The sequence below is a fragment of the Cydia pomonella genome, chromosome 10 (assembly GCF_033807575.1).
Source record: "Cydia pomonella isolate Wapato2018A chromosome 10, ilCydPomo1, whole genome shotgun sequence".
In the NCBI taxonomy this organism is placed as follows: domain Eukaryota; kingdom Metazoa; phylum Arthropoda; class Insecta; order Lepidoptera; family Tortricidae; genus Cydia; species Cydia pomonella.
This window is the reverse complement of record NC_084712.1, coordinates 14,533,810-14,553,591: the sequence shown is the minus strand read 5'-3', so window position 1 is coordinate 14,553,591 and position 19,782 is coordinate 14,533,810. Positions and strand designations below refer to the sequence as shown.

At 35.7% G+C, this 19,782-nt stretch overlaps 2 protein-coding genes across 3 annotated transcripts; one reads left to right on the top strand and one right to left on the bottom strand.

Annotated features, from left to right (window-relative positions):
* Nucleotides 1–2,602: 2,602 nt before the first annotated feature.
* Nucleotides 2,603–5,094, bottom strand: LOC133522213 (DCN1-like protein 3). The gene is made up of 3 exons (XM_061857456.1): nucleotides 4,812–5,094; nucleotides 4,485–4,721; nucleotides 2,603–4,257 (listed from the first exon to the last, which is right to left on the bottom strand). Exons 2-3 carry the CDS (start codon nucleotides 4,555–4,557, stop codon nucleotides 3,347–3,349), a joined length of 984 nt encoding a protein of 327 aa, XP_061713440.1. The 5' UTR covers nucleotides 4,558–4,721; nucleotides 4,812–5,094; the 3' UTR covers nucleotides 2,603–3,346.
* Nucleotides 5,095–9,254: 4,160 nt separating this feature from the next.
* LOC133522211 (histone-lysine N-methyltransferase SETMAR-like) lies at nucleotides 9,255–15,376 on the top strand. Of its 2 annotated transcripts, XM_061857452.1 has the most exons (3): nucleotides 9,255–11,235; nucleotides 11,636–11,851; nucleotides 15,099–15,376. In XM_061857452.1, the coding sequence occupies exons 1-3, from the start codon at nucleotides 10,950–10,952 to the stop codon at nucleotides 15,236–15,238; spliced, it is 642 nt and encodes a 213-aa protein (XP_061713436.1). In that variant the 5' UTR covers nucleotides 9,255–10,949; the 3' UTR covers nucleotides 15,239–15,376. The 2 variants fall into 2 exon arrangements, with proteins under 2 accessions (XP_061713436.1, XP_061713434.1); XM_061857450.1 differs by lacking the exon at nucleotides 9,255–11,235 and having other exon boundaries at nucleotides 11,736–14,047; nucleotides 15,099–15,235.
* Nucleotides 15,377–19,782: the final 4,406 nt, after the last annotated feature.

The window sequence follows — 19,782 nt, the reverse complement described above, 5'->3', positions numbered from 1 at the left end:
TTTACTCATTTTATATTTTGCTTGCTATTACAATTTTGAAGGCGTTATAATTTTTCAAGTTATCGATTTAATGTGAGAGTCAGAATGGCGGGTGTACCTAAATAAAATCAAATGAAAAGCATACCATATTTTTGTACCTAATTTGTACTATTTAGTACCTCGTTTAAAAAAATTTGTACCTCACGGTACGTAAAGTTATCATCAAAAAACAGGTCACCCGCCATCCTGACAGTCAGAATGGCGGGTGTACTTTATTACGCTATGTTCCCGTGGTTATTGATAAATTCTATAAAAGCCAAATTTTTGTACCTTCATATTCAATTATAATATGAGTCATTGTATTTGTGCTTTCCAAGTTTTACTCATTTTATATTTTGCTTGCTATTACAATTTTGCAGGCGTTATAATTTTTCAAGTTATCGATTTAATTTTTAAGAAAAAACGCTAAGGTACAATTATTTTTATTACGCCAGGATTTAGTACCTTTAATGTTTAATCTGTTAAGTTCTAATAGCTCAGAAAATCATGTCTTAAAAATGATTTTTCTTAGGAAGATTTCTTTGAATTGGCGCCTAGCCTTTTTTAAGACATGATTTACTGAGTTATTTGAACTTAACAGATTAAACATTAAAGGTACTAAATCCTGGCGTAATAAAAATAATTGTACCTTAGCGTTTTTTCTTAAAAATTAAATCGATAATTTGAAAAATTATAACGCCTGCAAAATTGTAATAGCAAGCAAAATATAAAATGAGTAAAACTTGGAAGCCAAAAATAAAATGACTCGTATTATAATTGAATATGAAGGTACAAAAAAGGTACAAAAATTTGGCTTTTATAGAATTTATCAATAACCACGGGAACATAGCGTAATAAAGTACACCCGCCATTCTGACTGTCAGAATGGCGGGTGACCTTTTTTTGATGATAACTTTACGTACCGTGAGGTACAATTTTTTTTAAACGAGGTACTAAATAGTACCAATTAGGTACAAAAATATGGTATGGTTTTCATTTAAGTTTATTTAGGTACACCCGCCATTCTGACTCTCACGATTTAATTTTTAAGAAAAAACGCTAAGGTACAATTATTTTTATTACGCCAGGATTTAGTACCTTTAATCTTTAATCTGTTAAGTTCAAATAACTCAGAAAATCATGTACAACGGGACATGCCCCTGTTTGAAGGTGGGTGTCCCGGTGTCCTCGCCATTAAGCAAATAGTCCTCGTCTATGCTCAGAATTTTGCAAGGGTTGCTGTCTATGAATTTTGCAAGAGGAAAAGGGACGGCCGCTTCTCCATCATTTCTCCATATAAATGTAGTCCTCACTAGTCCCCATTTTCCTGTCTGGAAATTGACAATGTGGGAAATATTTTTACATCATTTTATGTATATTGACCATAGCTATGCCCCTACGTTTCACTTTTTTATATTTTTTGATTATTGTAAATATTAGGAGCGAAAAACCAATTTCATACAAATTTTGAAATGCTTTTAACTCTTATAAAAATTAAAACATTAAAAAAACATAGGGGCATAGCTGTGGTTGACATGCAACAAATTGTGTCAAAATATTTTCAATAATGTTAATATCCAGAGACAAAGATGAGGACTACGTTTGTACGAGTATGAAAAGGCGATTTCGCACAGGTCCTCCACTTTCGTCTTAAATGTAAAAAAAATGTAACAAAACACAATTGTCCCAGTCGACGTCCCTACATTTATGGCAGATAGGGTTTCCTTTGGTATATTTGTGTACAGCGACATCTATCGGCAAATTGTGTAATGTGAGCGATGTAATGAATGTAGGTATGTTAGTTTTTCGAGAATGATATTTCGTTCTTTTATTTGATAAAATGTGCTTTTAATGTAAGCTCATAGAAATTTCAGGCGTGATAAACACAGTTACCCCGCTTTACCTAGTCACTAGACTTTGATATTTTGCCTCCTCTTCATATTAGGCATTTTCCATTGTTAATAAAAATAAAATAAATAATACTTTCAAAGTGTCTGGATTAGCGTTGTTCATAACTATTCCAAATTTCAAATCGATAGCTCTTAAGTGGCTCTCGACATATTTAGCGATGTGACAGACAGTCGCACCATTCCTTTTGTACCTCTTTTTGGTACGGAACCCTAAAGTGGCATATTTTATTTGGTTATCGTCCCATAGAAAATTTTAAATTCGCGCCTTTTTCTACTGACAAACATGTTTGACCGGATTTATATAGTCTGTCAAACCATTTCCGTCAGTAGAAAAAAGCGGCAAATTTAATGGCGCGATGGGTAATCGTCAGATAGATAATTTGAATTTCGCGCCTTTTTCAACTGACAAACTTGTTTGACCGACTATATCTCATAACTCTCCTTTTTTCCAGTGAAGTATATCTATTTTAACGTGATTTACCATTCCGGGCATATATGAAAAATACGGATTCAATACCTACCTTGCCTTGCAAATGTCACCAAATTGCGGTATAGTGTCTCGTCCATTGTCGGTAGTGCCATTTTTTTTTTCTTGACTTTGTAGGCCCTCTGGTTTTCTCAATAACGCTCGACAAACAAGTGGGTAGTCAAGAATCTCGAAAGGAAAAACTTAATTCGTATTTAAATATTTTTACTTGATACACTAACTAAAATATTAAAGATGGAACTTAGCAAGACAATAATTACTTAGGGATCTTTTTGCTACTTCATGCCAGGAAACTTGTTTGTGCAGTGATTTGTCTTGTAACATTCAATGGTGTTAGAAATGGATAAAATGCAATAAAGACTAGCTCTGCAGGCAATGTGGACCATCTGAAGCTACAATGAGTTAGGGACCATAGAATATTTACAGTTTTTGGCTATTTCCATCAAATAATAAAATTCCAACCTGGAATGTCATATCTTCACAAAACTTTTACACAATGTACTTGAAAATTAACCATAACTATTATTTAAAAATATAGCAATATATTTACAAATAATGTATTTTATGTAGCCAGGTACCAAAATAAAAGAGATGTGCAATATTTGACATAAAAACATTGCAGATGACTGATCACTAAATACCTTATCATTTTCAGGAACTGGTATATTTCTAAATACATTTATATTAAATTAATGCATAAAACCATAATGACCTCATAAGTTTATAACTCACCAATAAAAAAAATATCTCTTTTTAATACAAAACAAAAGGCATTCTGAAAATACATCAGTTATTTACTACAGATCCAACCTGCATGATAATAATTCATTCACACAAATTTATGTATTAACCAATACAGGATATATCAGTCTCTTCAATATCAATAATCTTTTATTAAGTACTTATACTATATTTTGGCAATTGTAGGAATTCAATCCTGTATTTTAATGTCATTCTTTGTGACATTTTGATTAACTTGATCATTTTCATGTTCTACAAAGTCATCAAAGAGACTTGGCCAAGCCTCTGTGTCATCATAGCTGCTGAGATCATCACCCACAAATTCACAAAAGTTTAAGAACATGTACCATGTGTCCTTGGGGATTCCTCTGATGTGAGTGTTCTTTTCTAAATAACTAAGCCAACGATCAAGTATGGGAGGCTCATTGTTTGTAAAAACCAACCTCCAGAGCAAAATGGCTATATCTGATGGTAATATTCTTTGACCAGTGCTAACATCCAATCCAAATTTAAATGTAAATCTATACAAGTCTTTAAACTGCTCGGATTCTCTAGTCAGCTCACTTATTACCTCATTTAATTTATGTTGTATGCCTTTAATGGAGTCTGTCTTCATATTCTTTAAGCCTTGTATGAATTCTGTTTTTGTGAATCTACACATTTGACTAGCATTTAATTTCCAAGCAAGTACAAGGACCTTAAAATCGTCTGGATTCAATTGTAAGTCATTACAAAAATTTTCAATGCCTTCTGCAAGGATAGCTTCTTCCAGTGAGTCCTTGTATTGATCAAACAACTGATTTATCTTAGATTCTGAGACACGAGGTTCACTTGATGCCAGTGAGGACATTGTTCTCGGAATGGATGGTAACTTTTGGTAGAAAGGTTTAGGAACCTTGTCAGTATATGACTTCTGTGAGTTTACCATTTCTGTAGAACATGTTTCTCCAAAGGTATTTATTATGTTATCATTATTCATGTTACTAGCATAGCGGCAATTGTTCACAGTGTTATCATTGTCAGGAAGAAGTGGAACTTCTTGTAGGTAGTCAGTAATAGTAACAGCAGGCACCTGGTGGGAAGCTACAATCTCTGTCATATCTGCAATGTAAAACATAAATCTTTTTAAAAATTTATCATATGTTGTGAAATACAAATTTGCAAGTAGATTAAAAGTCTACATACAAATATGTATGCTGATTGAAAGTTTGGCTGACTCTACATGGATAAAATTAGTTATGCAATTTAATTTGATGTTACATATTATTTATTATTTCCTAGGATAATCATATCAATGTAAACTAGTAAGCAAGAGAAACAGTATTTACCATCTTTATTTCTATGGGAGGCTGTGACATCAGCATTAGCTTGATTTTCGAAACAGCTGAGACAATGGCCCATTGGACAATTTGTGGAATAGTTTCTTTATACACATAAAACATTCATTGAAGTCACGAACGGTCCAAGTACACTTACGAAATTTTGTAACAAGAATACTATAAAACATAATGACAATCCGTCTCGTGAAGTGTTTTCAACAAAAACCTGAAATTATGTAAATATACCTAAAAGAAACAAAAAAAAGAATTAGAACTGCACTAGGCCAAACGTAAAATGTACCGAGATCAAACGTATTATAAGATTAAAATACTTACCCGTATTATAACACGGATTCATTCCTTTAGTATGTCTAATGATATGACATACACCAAAACATTGTCAGCGGATTGGAAATATAATCCTATCCACTCTTAAAAAAATATTGAGCTTTCAGAACACAAATTAGTAATCTTTGTAGCCCAAGCTAGCGATATTTCTCCTCATTATTGGGCTAACACGAAACAGTTCATTTGATTTCAGTCAAATAGGCAGCATTTCATGAATAAAGCTATATATATTTTCACAAAAATTATCAATGCAGGTGGCAACAGCCAACAACACAACCTAGGCCACCTCTATCTAGCTAGACTTTTAGTGGCGGCGCCACTGTGGCGCCCTCCCTTGCTTTTCGTAAAGTAAAAAGCTATTTAAGATCAGTTTTTAATTTTTTTTTTTTTATTATGAATTGTCAGTATTTTTAATAAAAAAGAATATAACTAAAGTAAAGAAACATATTTACATACATATATTTACAAATAAAAAATGGGGGCTAGCTCGTCGCCCGATGGGAGAGTGCCCAGAAGGCTGGTGGCATTAGCGCACTGTATGGCGATGCCAATTCGCTGGGCAAGGAAAGAACCAGCCCTCGGGTCACCCGTAGCATCAATGAGATGCATCGCTAGCTCCCTAAATATACTATGGGCTCCGGGTCCCCAGGGTCCGAGGGTCTCCACCCCAAACGGCTCAAACATGCAACCAGAATTAATGGATGCATATTTGCGCCGTTTGAAGCGCTCGGCTGCTTCGGCGGCCGTTCCAGCCTTGGTCGAATTCCCTGGAAGGTGGGACGGTGCAAGGGTATCCACACATGTGGCGTCCCAAACTAAGGGCCGCCCTAGCTTCCAAGGAACCAGAGTCATGCCGTCGGACCGCTTGCCATCGTCCCTGTTAGCTCTAGGAAGGCTGGTGCCCCGGCACTGGTAAAGGCCCGGCGCAGAATGTCGTTGATACTGGCATGGCGTGGGATGCAGCCTGCGCTCCTGCTGCAGGACAGACCATGAAGGCCCCTACCAGTAACATTGGCACCACAGTAACATTTGTGCGGGGCAACACAGACCGTACCGAGTCGCAGTGCCATCGAGAGTAAATGTTTCATTGCTAAGAAGAGTGCCTAGATTTTCGGAGGGTACAGCATGTAACCACGTCCCTGACTCCCACTCAGAACAAGCAAGGAAGCGAGGACACTCCGTGGGGCTGGTAAACGTTTCGTACAGGTGATCCCGTACCAGCACGCAGAGCGGCTCGTCCCATTGTCGTTTCGAGCGGGTGGTCGTAGGCAGGTCAGAGTTGGGACAGATTACTCTCCAAAGCTCTATGGCATCTGTAGCAAAAGAAATTTAGAGATCATTAGGGTTTTTTAGGATTTTGGCAACTAAACTTTGAGTGCGATGGATTGATGAAAGAAATGCCGGGAGAGATATGATCAAAATTTTGTGGATCCCAATACCTCCGTGCCTGATAGGAAGGGAGGCTTGGGACCACTGGTTGTTGTCCAAATTTATGTTGATGATGGATGAAAGAGTGGTCTTTATAACATTGTCGAGTTTTTCCAAAAGTTCGGAATACAACTAAAGGTGACTGCAACGAAGGGCATACGTAAATTTTGGTACAAAAAGGCAATATTTCATTAGAGTGCAAGCGGTCGGTAAAGGTAATACATTTTTGGTAATTTTGAACAACAAAGTCCGGAAAAGATTTGTCTAGTACAGGTGACCCTAGGAGAGGTGAAGCGAGGAGGTGTCTATGACTTGGATGCTTGGTGGGATTGTGCGAAATCTCGATAACGCAAGGTCTCTTTGACTATACGCATCTGGAAAGAATAATTCACATTTAGCGAAATTGAATTCGAGGCCTATTTCAGCAAATTTATCGGTAAGAGTTTGCAAATCATTTAACACCACGTCACCCCCCAGGGTACGGTCATCTAAATACCAAACATTAAAGCTACAATTTAGACTCGATGATGGGTTGAATTGTCAAGCCAAACAAAGCCAGACCCAAGGGATCTCCCTGTTGACATCCGACAGACGACAACAAGGAATTGTTTTTAAACAGTAATTTTGAGGGGGCCAAACAAAGTTGAAAAGCTCCGGCGTTTTTTCTTTAACTTGATCCAGCAAGGTACCACGGTCAACAGAGTTAAAAGCATTTTTAACATCAACTTTTATCAAAACCTCACATTCTTTTCTATTAATGAATGTCCGTAATGCACGCACCGCAGCCTCACAGCCGCCCGTCGAGCCAAAACCCAGCTGCACGGACTGGAAACAGTTGGACAATTTGGTTGACACAGCAGTGCAGCAGCATTTGGCGGTCAGGCGACGGTAGGTTGACCCGACCGCTATTGGCCTAATTCCATTTGAAAACATCGTCAGAGGACACATGGAGACAAGGGCCGGATGGGTCAGATGGATCAGGGAGGGACAGGTTGGCATCCGGGGTGGGGTGTTTACTTCTTAGGACTGTCCGCTGTGTTAGGAGCTATTACGTCGCTGGAGAATAATAGACGCGCAGCTCCTTTGATATTCCCTTCCCCCATCTTGGTTTCTACACTACGTGTTAGGGACAAATTTTGTTTAATCCTAGATCGCTTAGATCTCGGCAGATCATTCAAATCATGGGTTTTTTTTTTAAATTTATATAGGTAAACAAACAGTCACTACAAGAAAGGCTTAAATATAAAATATTTTAAACACTGTTTACAGTATGTGTGACCAACACCGTTCACCACTTATTAATTAGGTACAATTAGTTAGATTATTCGGAGAATTATTTTACAAGTTTTACAACACTGGAGCTGAAGGCTCCGGGAGGCATTGACATTGATAAATTCATGAAGAAGATAAAATAATCCTTAACGCTTAACAGTTAACAGTGCATGCAGTGTTACTGTGTTACGTTAATATTGAATAGTTACAAAAAAAAAAATTTTTTCGCTTCATATCAGTAGATGTTACATTTAGTTATTATCTCTAAGTACATCTATTACAAGTTTTTTATATACACCAGTACTGCAGCCAAAAATATCCATATGGTTAAAATGTGTGTTGTAAGCATGTTGTAAGTATGAACGAGCCTGCGAAGAGGAGCGCGCTCACCAGCGTGGGTGCGGCAGCGGCCGGTGACGAACAGCCGGTGCGGGCGCGTCTCTCGCTGTCTACTACGGTTTGGCGGGTTTGGGCACTTTATAACTCAGCTTAATATTAAGGGCAACGCAATCAAAGTGGTTATTGCAGAGGCCGTATAAAACCATTGCCTCCAGCAACATTCGCCTGGACCTTAAATCTAACAGATCATATTTTTTTAGTAACTGCTGGTAGGGTAATCTATTTTTGTAGCATCGAAAGTGCATAGTATTTAAGAATTTTTTTTGGACTGTTTCGAGAGCCTCCGAGTATTTAGTATAGTAGGGGTTCCAAATTGCGACAGCGTGTTCTAAATGGCAGCGAATTAAGGACTTGAATAATTGCAAATACCTAAGTATTCGGTCGACGAAATTCCGTACTAGACCGCATAACAAAACCGTACATCTTGAATGCTTTACCTATTATACTATTTATGTGTAAGTCAAGGTGCAGCTTTGAGTCAAGTGTGATTCCAAGGTCCCTTATAGGGAGCGTGCATGAACTGTAGGAGGCAGCACAGGAGCCGTCAGATTTTTGGCGCGAGGCGTAAATGTGATGTTTATTGTTCCGATGTAGCCCACAAGATGGCAGAACCTACTATGCACAAGACAATAAGCTATATATAGCTATAAGAATACTTGCAATACCCTTTTCAGGGTGCCATGTGTTTCTATAATTTAAATGTAATAACTATGTACCATGGTTCGCAATAAACGATTTCTGATTTCTGATTTCAATACGTGACGTGTAAATGTACATGTTTATTGTTCCGATTCAGGCCACAAGATGGCAGACCCTCCAACGCGCACGGTCCCTATAGTTTCAACTATTGCAAGTTTTGCGTCGCGTTTTTTGGTAAATTTAATAAGTTTGCATTTATCGAGGTTCAGCTGAAGTTTATTTGCAGCACAATAGTCATAGTACAATCGTTTTCGTCATAAATTGTATGATATATTTTTAAATCGTCTGCGTATAAAAGGATATTACAAAATGTAAAATAATTAAGGTTTGACAATTTATAATAAAAAAAAAAACAAATTAAATGGCACGATACATTTACGTATGAATTTACAAGTGGGACAGAGAGGCAACACGTCGAACGTGGTTCGCGGTAGGGCCTATGTTTTTGAACGTCGAAACATAAAGTGCCAATTACATCCACACTTTTTCAGGCCTAATATCAGACCCGATTTTGGATTTTTTTACATTTCAAATATTGTTACCGATGTGCTTAGAAATACTTTGTCTCTAGTTTAAACATATTTAATTGCATTAATCGGGCTCTTAATACTTATAACTGAATACTTATTTAAGTAATACTTTTATTTTTACAGAAACAACTTATTCGGTACAAACACAACAACATAATACATATAAAACTTAAAATCTAAATCTAAAAATAAATAAAACTAATCTTAAAATAAATAATTAAAAACTATCCCCCTGCGGCATGGTGCCGTAGATGCTGGCAGCAATTCCTCGTTGTACCGCAATACTTATTCTCTGTGCGAGGAAGCTGCCAGCTCTACGATCACCGGTAGCGTCTGTTATTTTTTTGGCAAATTCCTTAAATAGTGTAGATGCATTCGGACCCCACGGGTCAAGGGTGTCGACGCCAAAAGGTACGAAATCGTATTCGGGGCCGAGACCCCTATATTTGATCTTTTTTAATTTTTCGGCCGCCTCTGCCGCCGCGCCAGCTTTTGCAGTTGTGCCGTGGAGATGAGACGGGGCTAGGGTGTCTACACATGTGGCGTCCCGCACCAGCACCCGTCCCATCTTCCACGGAATTAGTGACATTCCGTCCGGTCTCTTACCATCGTCTCTTACAATACCAGCTGGCTCAAGAAGAGCTGGCACGTTCACGCTGGCAAGAGACCGGCGGAGAATATCGTTTATTAGTTTTGTATATTAACCATTTTTTTACATTTCAAATATTGGAAATGATGTGCTGATATTTGAGGAAACGGAAAAATATTATTTCTCGTGCCCGAAATCGGGTATGATATCAGGCCTGACAAAGTGTGGATGTAATTGGCGCTTTTAGACCGAAAAAATACAGGCCAGTCCAGATGGGAACACTTTTTCACCAATCTGATGAAATAGGGTTGTTTCCAATTTTTTGAAACGCTTGTATTACGTTCTATATTAACTAAAAGTTGCCCTAAAATTCAACTTTTATACTAAAAACAGCTTTAAATATGTTAAATTAACAAAATATATTTTGACAGATGCTTTCGCGTCCAAAACGCTCTTTGAAAATTGTATGACGTCACAGTTTACGGTTTGACACAATTACATACACACGTAGAAGATACGAACTGTCAACTGACATTTTTCATTTGTTGTTTATCGCCTAACTGTCAACAGTGTCAATCCGAGAGTTGTGACGTCATCAGAATCTTCAATGACGTTTCGAGTTTGGTCACGTGACGTGTGCCAAAAGATATTTTAAATTCAATATTTACAAAAATATGGTCATTACAGGTCCCCTAAAAGTAGTTTAACATGTTCTTATAATCCAAAAGAATTTATTGGGATACAATTCTGCCCTAAGATTTGTAGATGGAAACAACCCTATTGGCAGATCATATCAGGCCGTGCGGACGCAAACATAATTTTGCTCGCATATTTCGACTGACGATTATGACCGATATAACCAATAAAATGGAGGTGCGGACGTATGAATACATAATTGTGACGCCAGTATTCACGTTTTTGCACGCATTTTTTAATTTAGAGCGCTCAAATATCACCATGAATCTAAAATTGGTGATTAAATTGGAGATTGACGCCAATTTCTTTTCTGATCAAATCGGTCGATTTAATCATTCCGTCTGGACTGGCCGTATGTCAATCGTAATGATATTTTGTGCGGAAAAATACATCTCTAGAATATCAAGAAAGTAAAAAAAAGTTTGAAATTTGAACCGAGTAGTCGGTTAATTGGACTACATCAGTTTATTGTGTTGTTTCTTTCAGTAAAAGTTCAGCTTAGAATTTGTAAATATGAGTTTAATCGACGAAACATGGGACTTCGGAATAGATATTAAACAATTAGATCAAAAGTTATTCGGTGAATTCAAATCTGATGTGGGAAATTTATCTAAACAGATCGCTAACCAGTTAGATAGTTTCCAAACACAGAACCTAAATTACTCTGGAAGTTCAGCTAAGAACAGCGACGACGAATTAAGAATGTTAACTGAAAAAAATAAACAATTGGTACACGACATTAAGTCCAAAGTTGAAGAATACGAGCAACAACAGGTGAAATATAGCAAATTTAAATCAGGTCTGTATTTCACTAACAAACATTGTTATTATTAGAGTTAGGAGCATTTAAAAAATTGTATGGAATCTGTTATACATCAAATTATGCAAAAATATTTTTCATAATGTCAATATCCAGAGTGGAAAATGAGGACTATGTTTGTATGCAGAAGCAGCCATCTCCTTTCCTCTGAAGTATAATATGGTATAGATCATACACATACATGCATTATGACCCAAAGCCCTAACGTATCTAAGAATTGTAAACAACCAGTATTGTTTTGTCTCCCGGGACGAAAGGCATTTTGACAGGTCAAGTTCTAAAGAGGTGTATGCTTGTTAGTAAATGAATATCCTTGAAGGTTTTTAATTCAACCTTTTGATAACTTGATATAAACTTGATGATTTACTTTATATTGCAGAGCAAAAATTACTTGCAAAAGAAATCAAGGATACCCATGAAGCGTTTTTAATGGCAAAAAAGTATTACAAGAAATTTTTAAAAATTTACTTCTCCATTGAATCAAGGAATGATGGGAAAGATGGGATATTTCTGCAATACTTCACTGAAGCAAAGAAAGAATCCAAAGGAAATTCAGTTTATTTGTTGAGGGATTCAAAAACAAAACATTATGAAGGTGAGGTCACTTCTCTATGGAAATAAAATTAACCTATCAATCTACACTTAGACCTTGGATCCATGAAGGGTTAACTTTTTGTTGCTTTGATGGTACACCAATCTTATATGTTAGGTAAAAGATTGGTGGTAAAAGCATACATACAGCTATGTTGCACTACATTTTTACTTCAAAAATGTTTTTACACTTTTTTTTTTTATACTACGTCGGTGGCAAACAAGCATACGGCCTGCCTGATGGTAAGCAGTCTCCGTAGCCTATGTACACCTGCAACTCCAGAGGAGTTACATGCGCGTTGCCGACCCTAACCCCACCCCCCTCATTGAGCTCTGGCAACCTTACTCACCGGCAGGAACACAACACTATGAGTAGGGTCAAGTGTTATTTGGCTGCGGTTTTCTGTAAGGTGGAGGTACTTCCCCAGTTGGGCTCTGCTCTAGATCTGAAATGACATCTGCTGTGCTGTGCCCTACCACACAAGGCAAGATGACATTCACATTGCCCATACCTCTCTTTTGGACGTAGTTTAAGGACATACCCGGGTCCAACTACACTACACTACACTACGGGGACACTATTGAAGAATTCTTTTATCATGACAGGGTTTTTTTTTATGCTGTCATTTCATCCCTAGTTATTATAATAAGTACCTACTTGATATTGATCCTCTTCACACTTCATTATCTAGTCTCAAAATGATACTTAACACATTTAATGTCAGGAACCCACCTGGTGGGCGCTCATGAACTTTGTTCAGATGCTGGACACCCCGCTGGGCGGGTTGTTTTGTACGCAGCTGTAGACTACCGGTTTCTGGGGTAGTGCGCCGTTTTTTGTCTGGCAGTGAATGTGTTAAACTATATTGTTTTAGTTCAAGTATTTCAAATAATTAAATATAATACAATGTAAAATGTAACTTTCCCGTTGTCCTAATACCTACGAGGGTTGCTATTTATATATCCGGAAACGGGGATTACAATCTTCAATAGTATATTTGACCTCCATGGTAAAATTTGAACTTTTTTAAGTACTGGCCGGTATATTTTTTCTTTCTTATTAACGCTAGTGTTTTGTTTTTGACGGGTTTTAAATGTCATATCGCTACAAGAATGGAACTCACTCGTGAAAATATTCGTGCTATGATTTATATATATTATTATGATTTTTATTTTCGGCGTGGTTTAACGCAACAACAGTGCATAGATCAACTAACTTCAATTTTGGTGATGAAGCTCCATTTAAAACTAAGTACTGTGTATCACTGGTTTAGTGAGTTCAATCGTGGACGTAGTATGCTTACGGACGAAGTTAAGGCAGGTCGCCCGAAATCGGTCGTTGTACCACAAAATATTGAGGCTGTGCGAAAACTTATTATGCACGACCGACATGTTACGTACCCCGAGATAGAGGCGACTCTGGGTATTTCTATGACTAGCATTAATAGCATATTACATGATCAAATAGCTGTAAAAAAAAATTGTTCGCGTTGGATACCGCACAACTTAACTAAGGAGCAAAAAGATGTTCGCGTCGAATGGTGCAATAAAATGTTTAAAAAATATAACCGTGGTGACTCAAAGGCCGTTTATAACATCTATACAGGTGACGAATCCTGGATCTATGCATACGATCCCGAAACGAAGCAACAATCAACGGTATGGGTGTTTCAAAATGAGCCGAACCCTACGAAAGTTACTCGTGCAAAAAGTACATTGAAACAAATGGCGGCCTGCTTCTTCGGTATTAATGGCCATGTAGCTACAGTGCCACTAGAAAACCGTAAAACGGTTAATTCAGATTGGTACACGACCATTTGCTTACCGGAAGTATTTCAACAAATTCGTAAAACTAACCAGCGACGAAGAATCATTCTTCATCATGACAATGTCAGCTGTCATACGTCACGCGAAACAACTCTATTTTTGGAAGGTCAAAATGTGGAATTAACGGGTCATCCGCCGTACAGCCCTGACTTGGCACCCAATGATTTTTATTTATTTCCCAATATAAAAAATAAATTACGCGGTCAACGATTTTCGACCGCTGAAGATGCTGTCCACGCATTCAAACAACACGTTATGGAGGTACCTCAGGCGGAGTGGCAGAAGTGCTTCAAAAATTGGTTCACACGAATGCAAAAGTGCATAGATCATCAAGGGGAATACTTTGAAAAACAATAAAACCATTTTCAGCCGTGTACGTTTGTTTGTTTTTTTGTTTCCGGATATATAAGTAGCAACCCTCGTACCAGATATTAGTAATAAAAAAAATACAACCTATCCGATAATTAATGAAACAGACCTGAATGTTAATGTTAAACCTACTTCCTGTATTACTACTTATTGTATTTTTTTCTGCCCTATTACATTAAACGTAGAGTTTCATGTGATATTTTAGATACCGATTTAGCTCTGAAGACTAGTAAATATAATTTAAGTATGGCTCATGATTTCATTTTCTTTATTCTGTTAGTATGTATGTTAACATTATATACTTAATAATAAACCTCCAGGTCTATGATTCTTAAGTATGTTAAGTACTCTCAATTTGTATATGTGACTGTTCGTGTTCTAAATAAGTTAAAAAAAAAACGATTTCAATTACTTAGTTGATTACTGTTTGTTTGTATTTTTTCGTCCTTTTGGAAATTATAACATAATATATATTTTTTTTTTATTATATTAGTTCTTTTTTCTAGTTTACATTTTTCTCTTAATTTATAATTTATTTTCTTATTCTGACATGATCAAATTTTTTTAAATTTTTAAATGATATTATTTTATTAATTTTTCTTTTTACTTGTTGACATATTTAGATTTTTTTCTCTTATTTTTTAATTATTATTGTCAATTTTTTTATTACTATTCATGTTTTTTATTTTGGGCTATCTATTTGTGGCTGTGCAATTTATTTGAATTAGTTTTAATAAGTATTTACTTTTAAGTTATGATGTTTTTTTTGTGTGCATGTGTCTAGATTTAAGACTTTTCAAACACAATGAAATATTGTTATTGAATAAATGATGATGATGATGATGCAACCATTTGGCACTGGCATATGATATCGGAGGTGTATTTTAATATTTGGTGCCCTGGGCTGCGCCATGTAATAAGCACAAATGCATTTTTTATGCCACCCTTAGCAGCTTGCCGCCCTAGGCCATGGCCCCCTTGACCCTAGGGTAAATACTGATATCGCTAACAAAAAGCTGCTATTACTGATTATTTACTTGAGAACAACATTTCAGTGTTGCAGATAACACCAGGGCAAGAGATTTGTAAAGAAGTTCAACAGAAACTACAAGCTACAAATGATGTGCCTGGTGCTCTTTGCTACATCAGACGACATTTTATGGAAATGAAGAAAGGAAAAAAGGTAGACTCGTAAAAATCACTACATTATTCAGGCTTACTTTAATTTATTTATCCTACACAGTAAATAGCCATCCTTTTTTATTTGTGTCACTTTATCTTTCAATCTGTAGAACTGAATAGGAAAAAGGTGTAAATAAAATATTTTGACTCATATTATCCCATTCATCGCCCCGCCGCCATCGCACCCGTCGAGTGTACACAATGCGCCGGGCTACCATACAAACCGTTTTTAGCTAAAATGTATGACTCAGCTTATGGGTCTCGGGCCTTGTGCGCACGGTAAATAAATCGCCGCTTATGAAGTCGGCCAGTTGAACAAAATTATGCAACATTTCTACTAACCACCTTTTTTCTGTGCCTGTCAAAAAAGTTTGTAGGAATGTACAATTTTACTTTTTTCATATTTAACTTGTTTTTGTTTTATGGGTCAAATCTTGGAAGTTCAATTTGACCCATTTCCCTTGCCTTACAACTCACACAAAACAAAATATTTTTAAAAAACGTGTAAATATTTGCACACACTATCAGTTAGTGACGACTGTTTCAAGTATCTTGTTAATATTGAAACGAAAAAAAAATGAATATTAACATCATTGTTAGTAGGGAATTGCCTAAGATACAATACAACAATCACCAAATATTATGACATAAAAGTACAGTGGGAGAAAATCCTCGTTGCCTTACCCCTCGCACAAAACTAAATATTATTATACTACGGGTTGTTGCGTGCTATCATCCAAATAGTAATTAGTTGTAAAAGGTACAATATCAAACAGCTTCAACATGAAATAAGCTTTAAAACAAGCCATTAAAGTTTAGTTTAGCCTGCTACGGAAACATTTTTAGTTTTTACAAGTAGCACCAGGCCGCGGTGACCCATACCCTGAGCCATGTCAATTACTTCTAAAATATGCATATTTTTTGGTATCTTTGAAATTATATATCTTTGAATAAAAAACGCGTTTATAAGTTTTTATCGTAATATACCTTACAGAAATGGCTGTTAAGAGGCTGTCAACACCCAATGTCCTTGAAATTGATGTTACTTAAACAGTTTTTTAAGAAAGACTATTTGTTTTAGTCAAGTAAGAAAAATATATGTTCATATTAATTATATTTCAAAGACCGTGGTTGTACTCGATACACGATTGAACGAAATCGGCTCGATAGAAAATAATTGCAAAGATTGGTCTTAAAATCAATTAAACGGTTTTATGTCTTTATTGCTTTGACTTATGGGTCTGCAATTAAAATCACAATTTCAAAACATTTATATCTAAACCGTGGTTGAGTAAAATATTACACTAATAATCCACTTTTTTTATTTAAATATTTTTCTTATTATTCCCTTGCCCAGGCCCAGTAACATGCGACAGTGCTATCTCATTTACTCCGATACAAATAGACAGTGTGCGCGCTTTAGGTATTGACAGCCTCTTAACTTAGTGGATACGTACGTTATTACGTCAAATTACGTTTCGTTTATGTTTATATCTATCTTGAATTGCCTAGACGACAGCAGGTACCTTGAAAATGAAAATAATGCAAATATGTTTGTAAATTGAAAAATTCGTTTATTTATTAGGTATCAACAAACATGAAGACATAAAATAAATATTTAATTAACTCAATAACTGCAGCTTGCTTTGTAACATTGTATGATATAATTAATATTCACCAATGATTCCTTAGAAATAAGTGGAAGTTATAAATAACAGGATTAATACAAGTGCACCCCTATGCATACTCCCATCATGAAAGACAGATGTTAATAGGCGGGGCCACACAGCGAGCGAGCGAGCACGTTCGTGCGAGGCAATTTCCTCACGCACAAACCGGCCAGTGTAGACGTGCCTCGGCCGAGGCGGCGCGTGCGTTTTCCTCGCCCGAGGCACGTCTACACTGGCCGGTTTGTGCGTGAGGAAATTGCCTCGCGCGTATGCTCGCTCTGTGTGGACCCGGCTAATGGCACCAATCATGGGACATTTAAGAGAAAATTTGGAGTATTTTTGATATTTCACTGACACCTGTAAAATTTGTACCACTTTATGTGTTAAAAGTTGAATGTCCTATTCATCCTTTGTTTTCTATGTATTTAATCAAAGCTAACGCAATTGGTTTCAATATTATTAACCACATTAACAAATTTAAAAACTAATGGTGAATACTATACTTATTTTACAGGGTTTTTCTATACCATCCCGTTACTGGTGCCAGTCCCATCGTAGGGGTGTTTACTTAACATTTTTGTTTTGTGACATGACATGAACTTGTGTTCAGTTTTAGCTATGGCACAGGTACTAGATTGTAATTAGGTACCGACTATATTTTGTAAATAAATGAAATGAATACTTGAATATGAATATATTTTACTTTAACATTAAGAGATTTTTCCCACCTGAACGAGTATAAACATCAGAAAACATTTCAAAGTCAATGTATTTAAAATACAATTTTAAATGGGTAACAATATTTGGCTCACATTTTAATTGCTATGTCATCATATATGTGCCTTATAATCTGTTTACATTAAGCCTTAGATCTATAAATGTTATGAATAAAAACCGAGAATTTATTTCACTGATAAAAAATACTGCAAGTGTAACCAACCAGTTATGCTGACATTTACATTAATCATGTTTAAAAGCAAGTAAATGAGGACGATCATAATAAATAATTACGTTTAATGGAATAATAACAGTTGGCCCCTATACAATACTGGTATAACGATGTATTTATATGAAATTCGCAATGATATCAATCTTTTAAAATTGAACCAGACAGACGCAGAGGCCGGCCGTATAATGGTCAAATCAAAAGCAATAAAAATAATTACGTAAGTAAATACTTTTTTCTACTCGTCTACTGTAATGGTTGAATTAAGATTTCGTATACCAACTATAATTGCTTACTACAGAACAGACTCCCAAACTCTACTTTAAAAGTCATTTCGATACGCTGTATTCAACTATTAAAAAAAATACCAATCACGTGCCGCCGCGCTCGTATAGAAAAGACTAAACCGGCGCGGGGCGGGACTAAATAGTCGCGCGTTTATGTCTTTGGTACTACATTTATGTTTACTGAGATACTTCCCAAAATTCATTAATTATTTTGGTTTTATAGTAAAAAAAGTATAACTTTAGATGACTCGTAGAAAAAGTATTGTATACAATAATGATATAATCAATCTCTTACCTAACATAGGCACTGAAAAGCACTCTATTATATCACGATTGTATAACATAATAATATATATACCTAATGCGTTGCTAACTCACATACATTCCAAAAATTACAGACTGTTCATGACATCATCACAAGACATTCACCCATTACAATTCACATAGTTTTTTCCATATAAAAAGCTTTTGAACATAAATACAGCGATTAGTAAACTATTCTAGAATTTAGTCAAATTAACTAAGAGCTTACCAGTAACACCATGGTTAACTTTATGAAAAATCTAACCTGTCAGGCGAATATAATGATATGATATTAGTGAAACGACTCACTTAATTTGTAATGTAAGTATTCTTATTTCTACTACGTACAAAACAAATTATCATAGTCACAAGTAGTCAAGTAAATGAATTGGATTTTTTTTAGAAAAAAAAGGAAGTATTTTGAATTCAGAAACTTAAATGAATGATCAAACAATGAGTTGAATTGAAATAACTATGAAAACAATATTTTCAATTCCTTCGGAATATTAAATTAACCTACATCCCCCCTGACAGGTATGAATCATAAATATGAATAAAATATAGTAGCGGAATTCCTAAACATACATGTTAAATTAAAACTTACAATAAATGTTATATAAAATATCAACACGCATATCTTTAACAATGTAGCTACCCTTTGTTTGTTTTTATTATACTAGGAATACAGTCTATAGAACATTATTTTGTATTTACGTGAATAAATGAACATAATACTGTTTAACTGGTTGACTGATAATAATATGCAAAAGCATAGCCAACAAGATGGGAAGTAATAACAGTTAAATAATTAAAGACAGTAATTTATCTCAGAGTAATGAGGCATTTTCACTCTAAGTTCAAATACAGGATGGAGTACTACGTGTGATGCAAAAGATGAATTATGTAAATAGTGGTTTGAAAAAAAATTAGCAGCACATTATGTGGATTTATGTATTGTGATAATTTATAGGCAGTGCATTTTTTAAAAGTAATCTGTAGATACTATTCTATAAAATTATATGAAATCGTATTTAAAATAAATGGGCGAATTCAAGTTTTCGTCTTTTATATTACATCTCACACTTTTTAGACGGCATCTTCTGAGATAATTTATGAGGCGTTTCACATAAACATTAGTCTTAGTTTGATGAGCTATTTAATACCTTATTGAATTGTCTTTTGTTCAATATTTAACTTTTTTCATTTGACTTCACTTCTTGATGTAGCTACATGAAATTTTCACTATGTATGCCATTTTTACAGAAATTTATCTCCCAAAGCAAAACCTCGGGCAGGGGTTAGATTGGAGAGACTTTCTGACCTCCCAAGATAAATACAGTTAATTGGTATA

Bases quoted from the DNA above. Each gene is read 5' to 3' on its own strand.
- LOC133522213 (XM_061857456.1), bottom strand. From the start codon at position 4,557: ATGGGCCATTGTCTCAGCTGTTTCGAAAATCAAGCTAATGCTGATGTC. The intron at 4,258-4,484 runs GTAAATACTGTT...TTTACATTGCAG, and splicing joins CTCCCATAGAAATAAAGATG to ATATGACAGAGATTGTAGCT.
- LOC133522211 (XM_061857450.1), top strand. From the start codon at position 12,961: ATGGAACTCACTCGTGAAAATATTCGTGCTATGATTTATATATATTAT.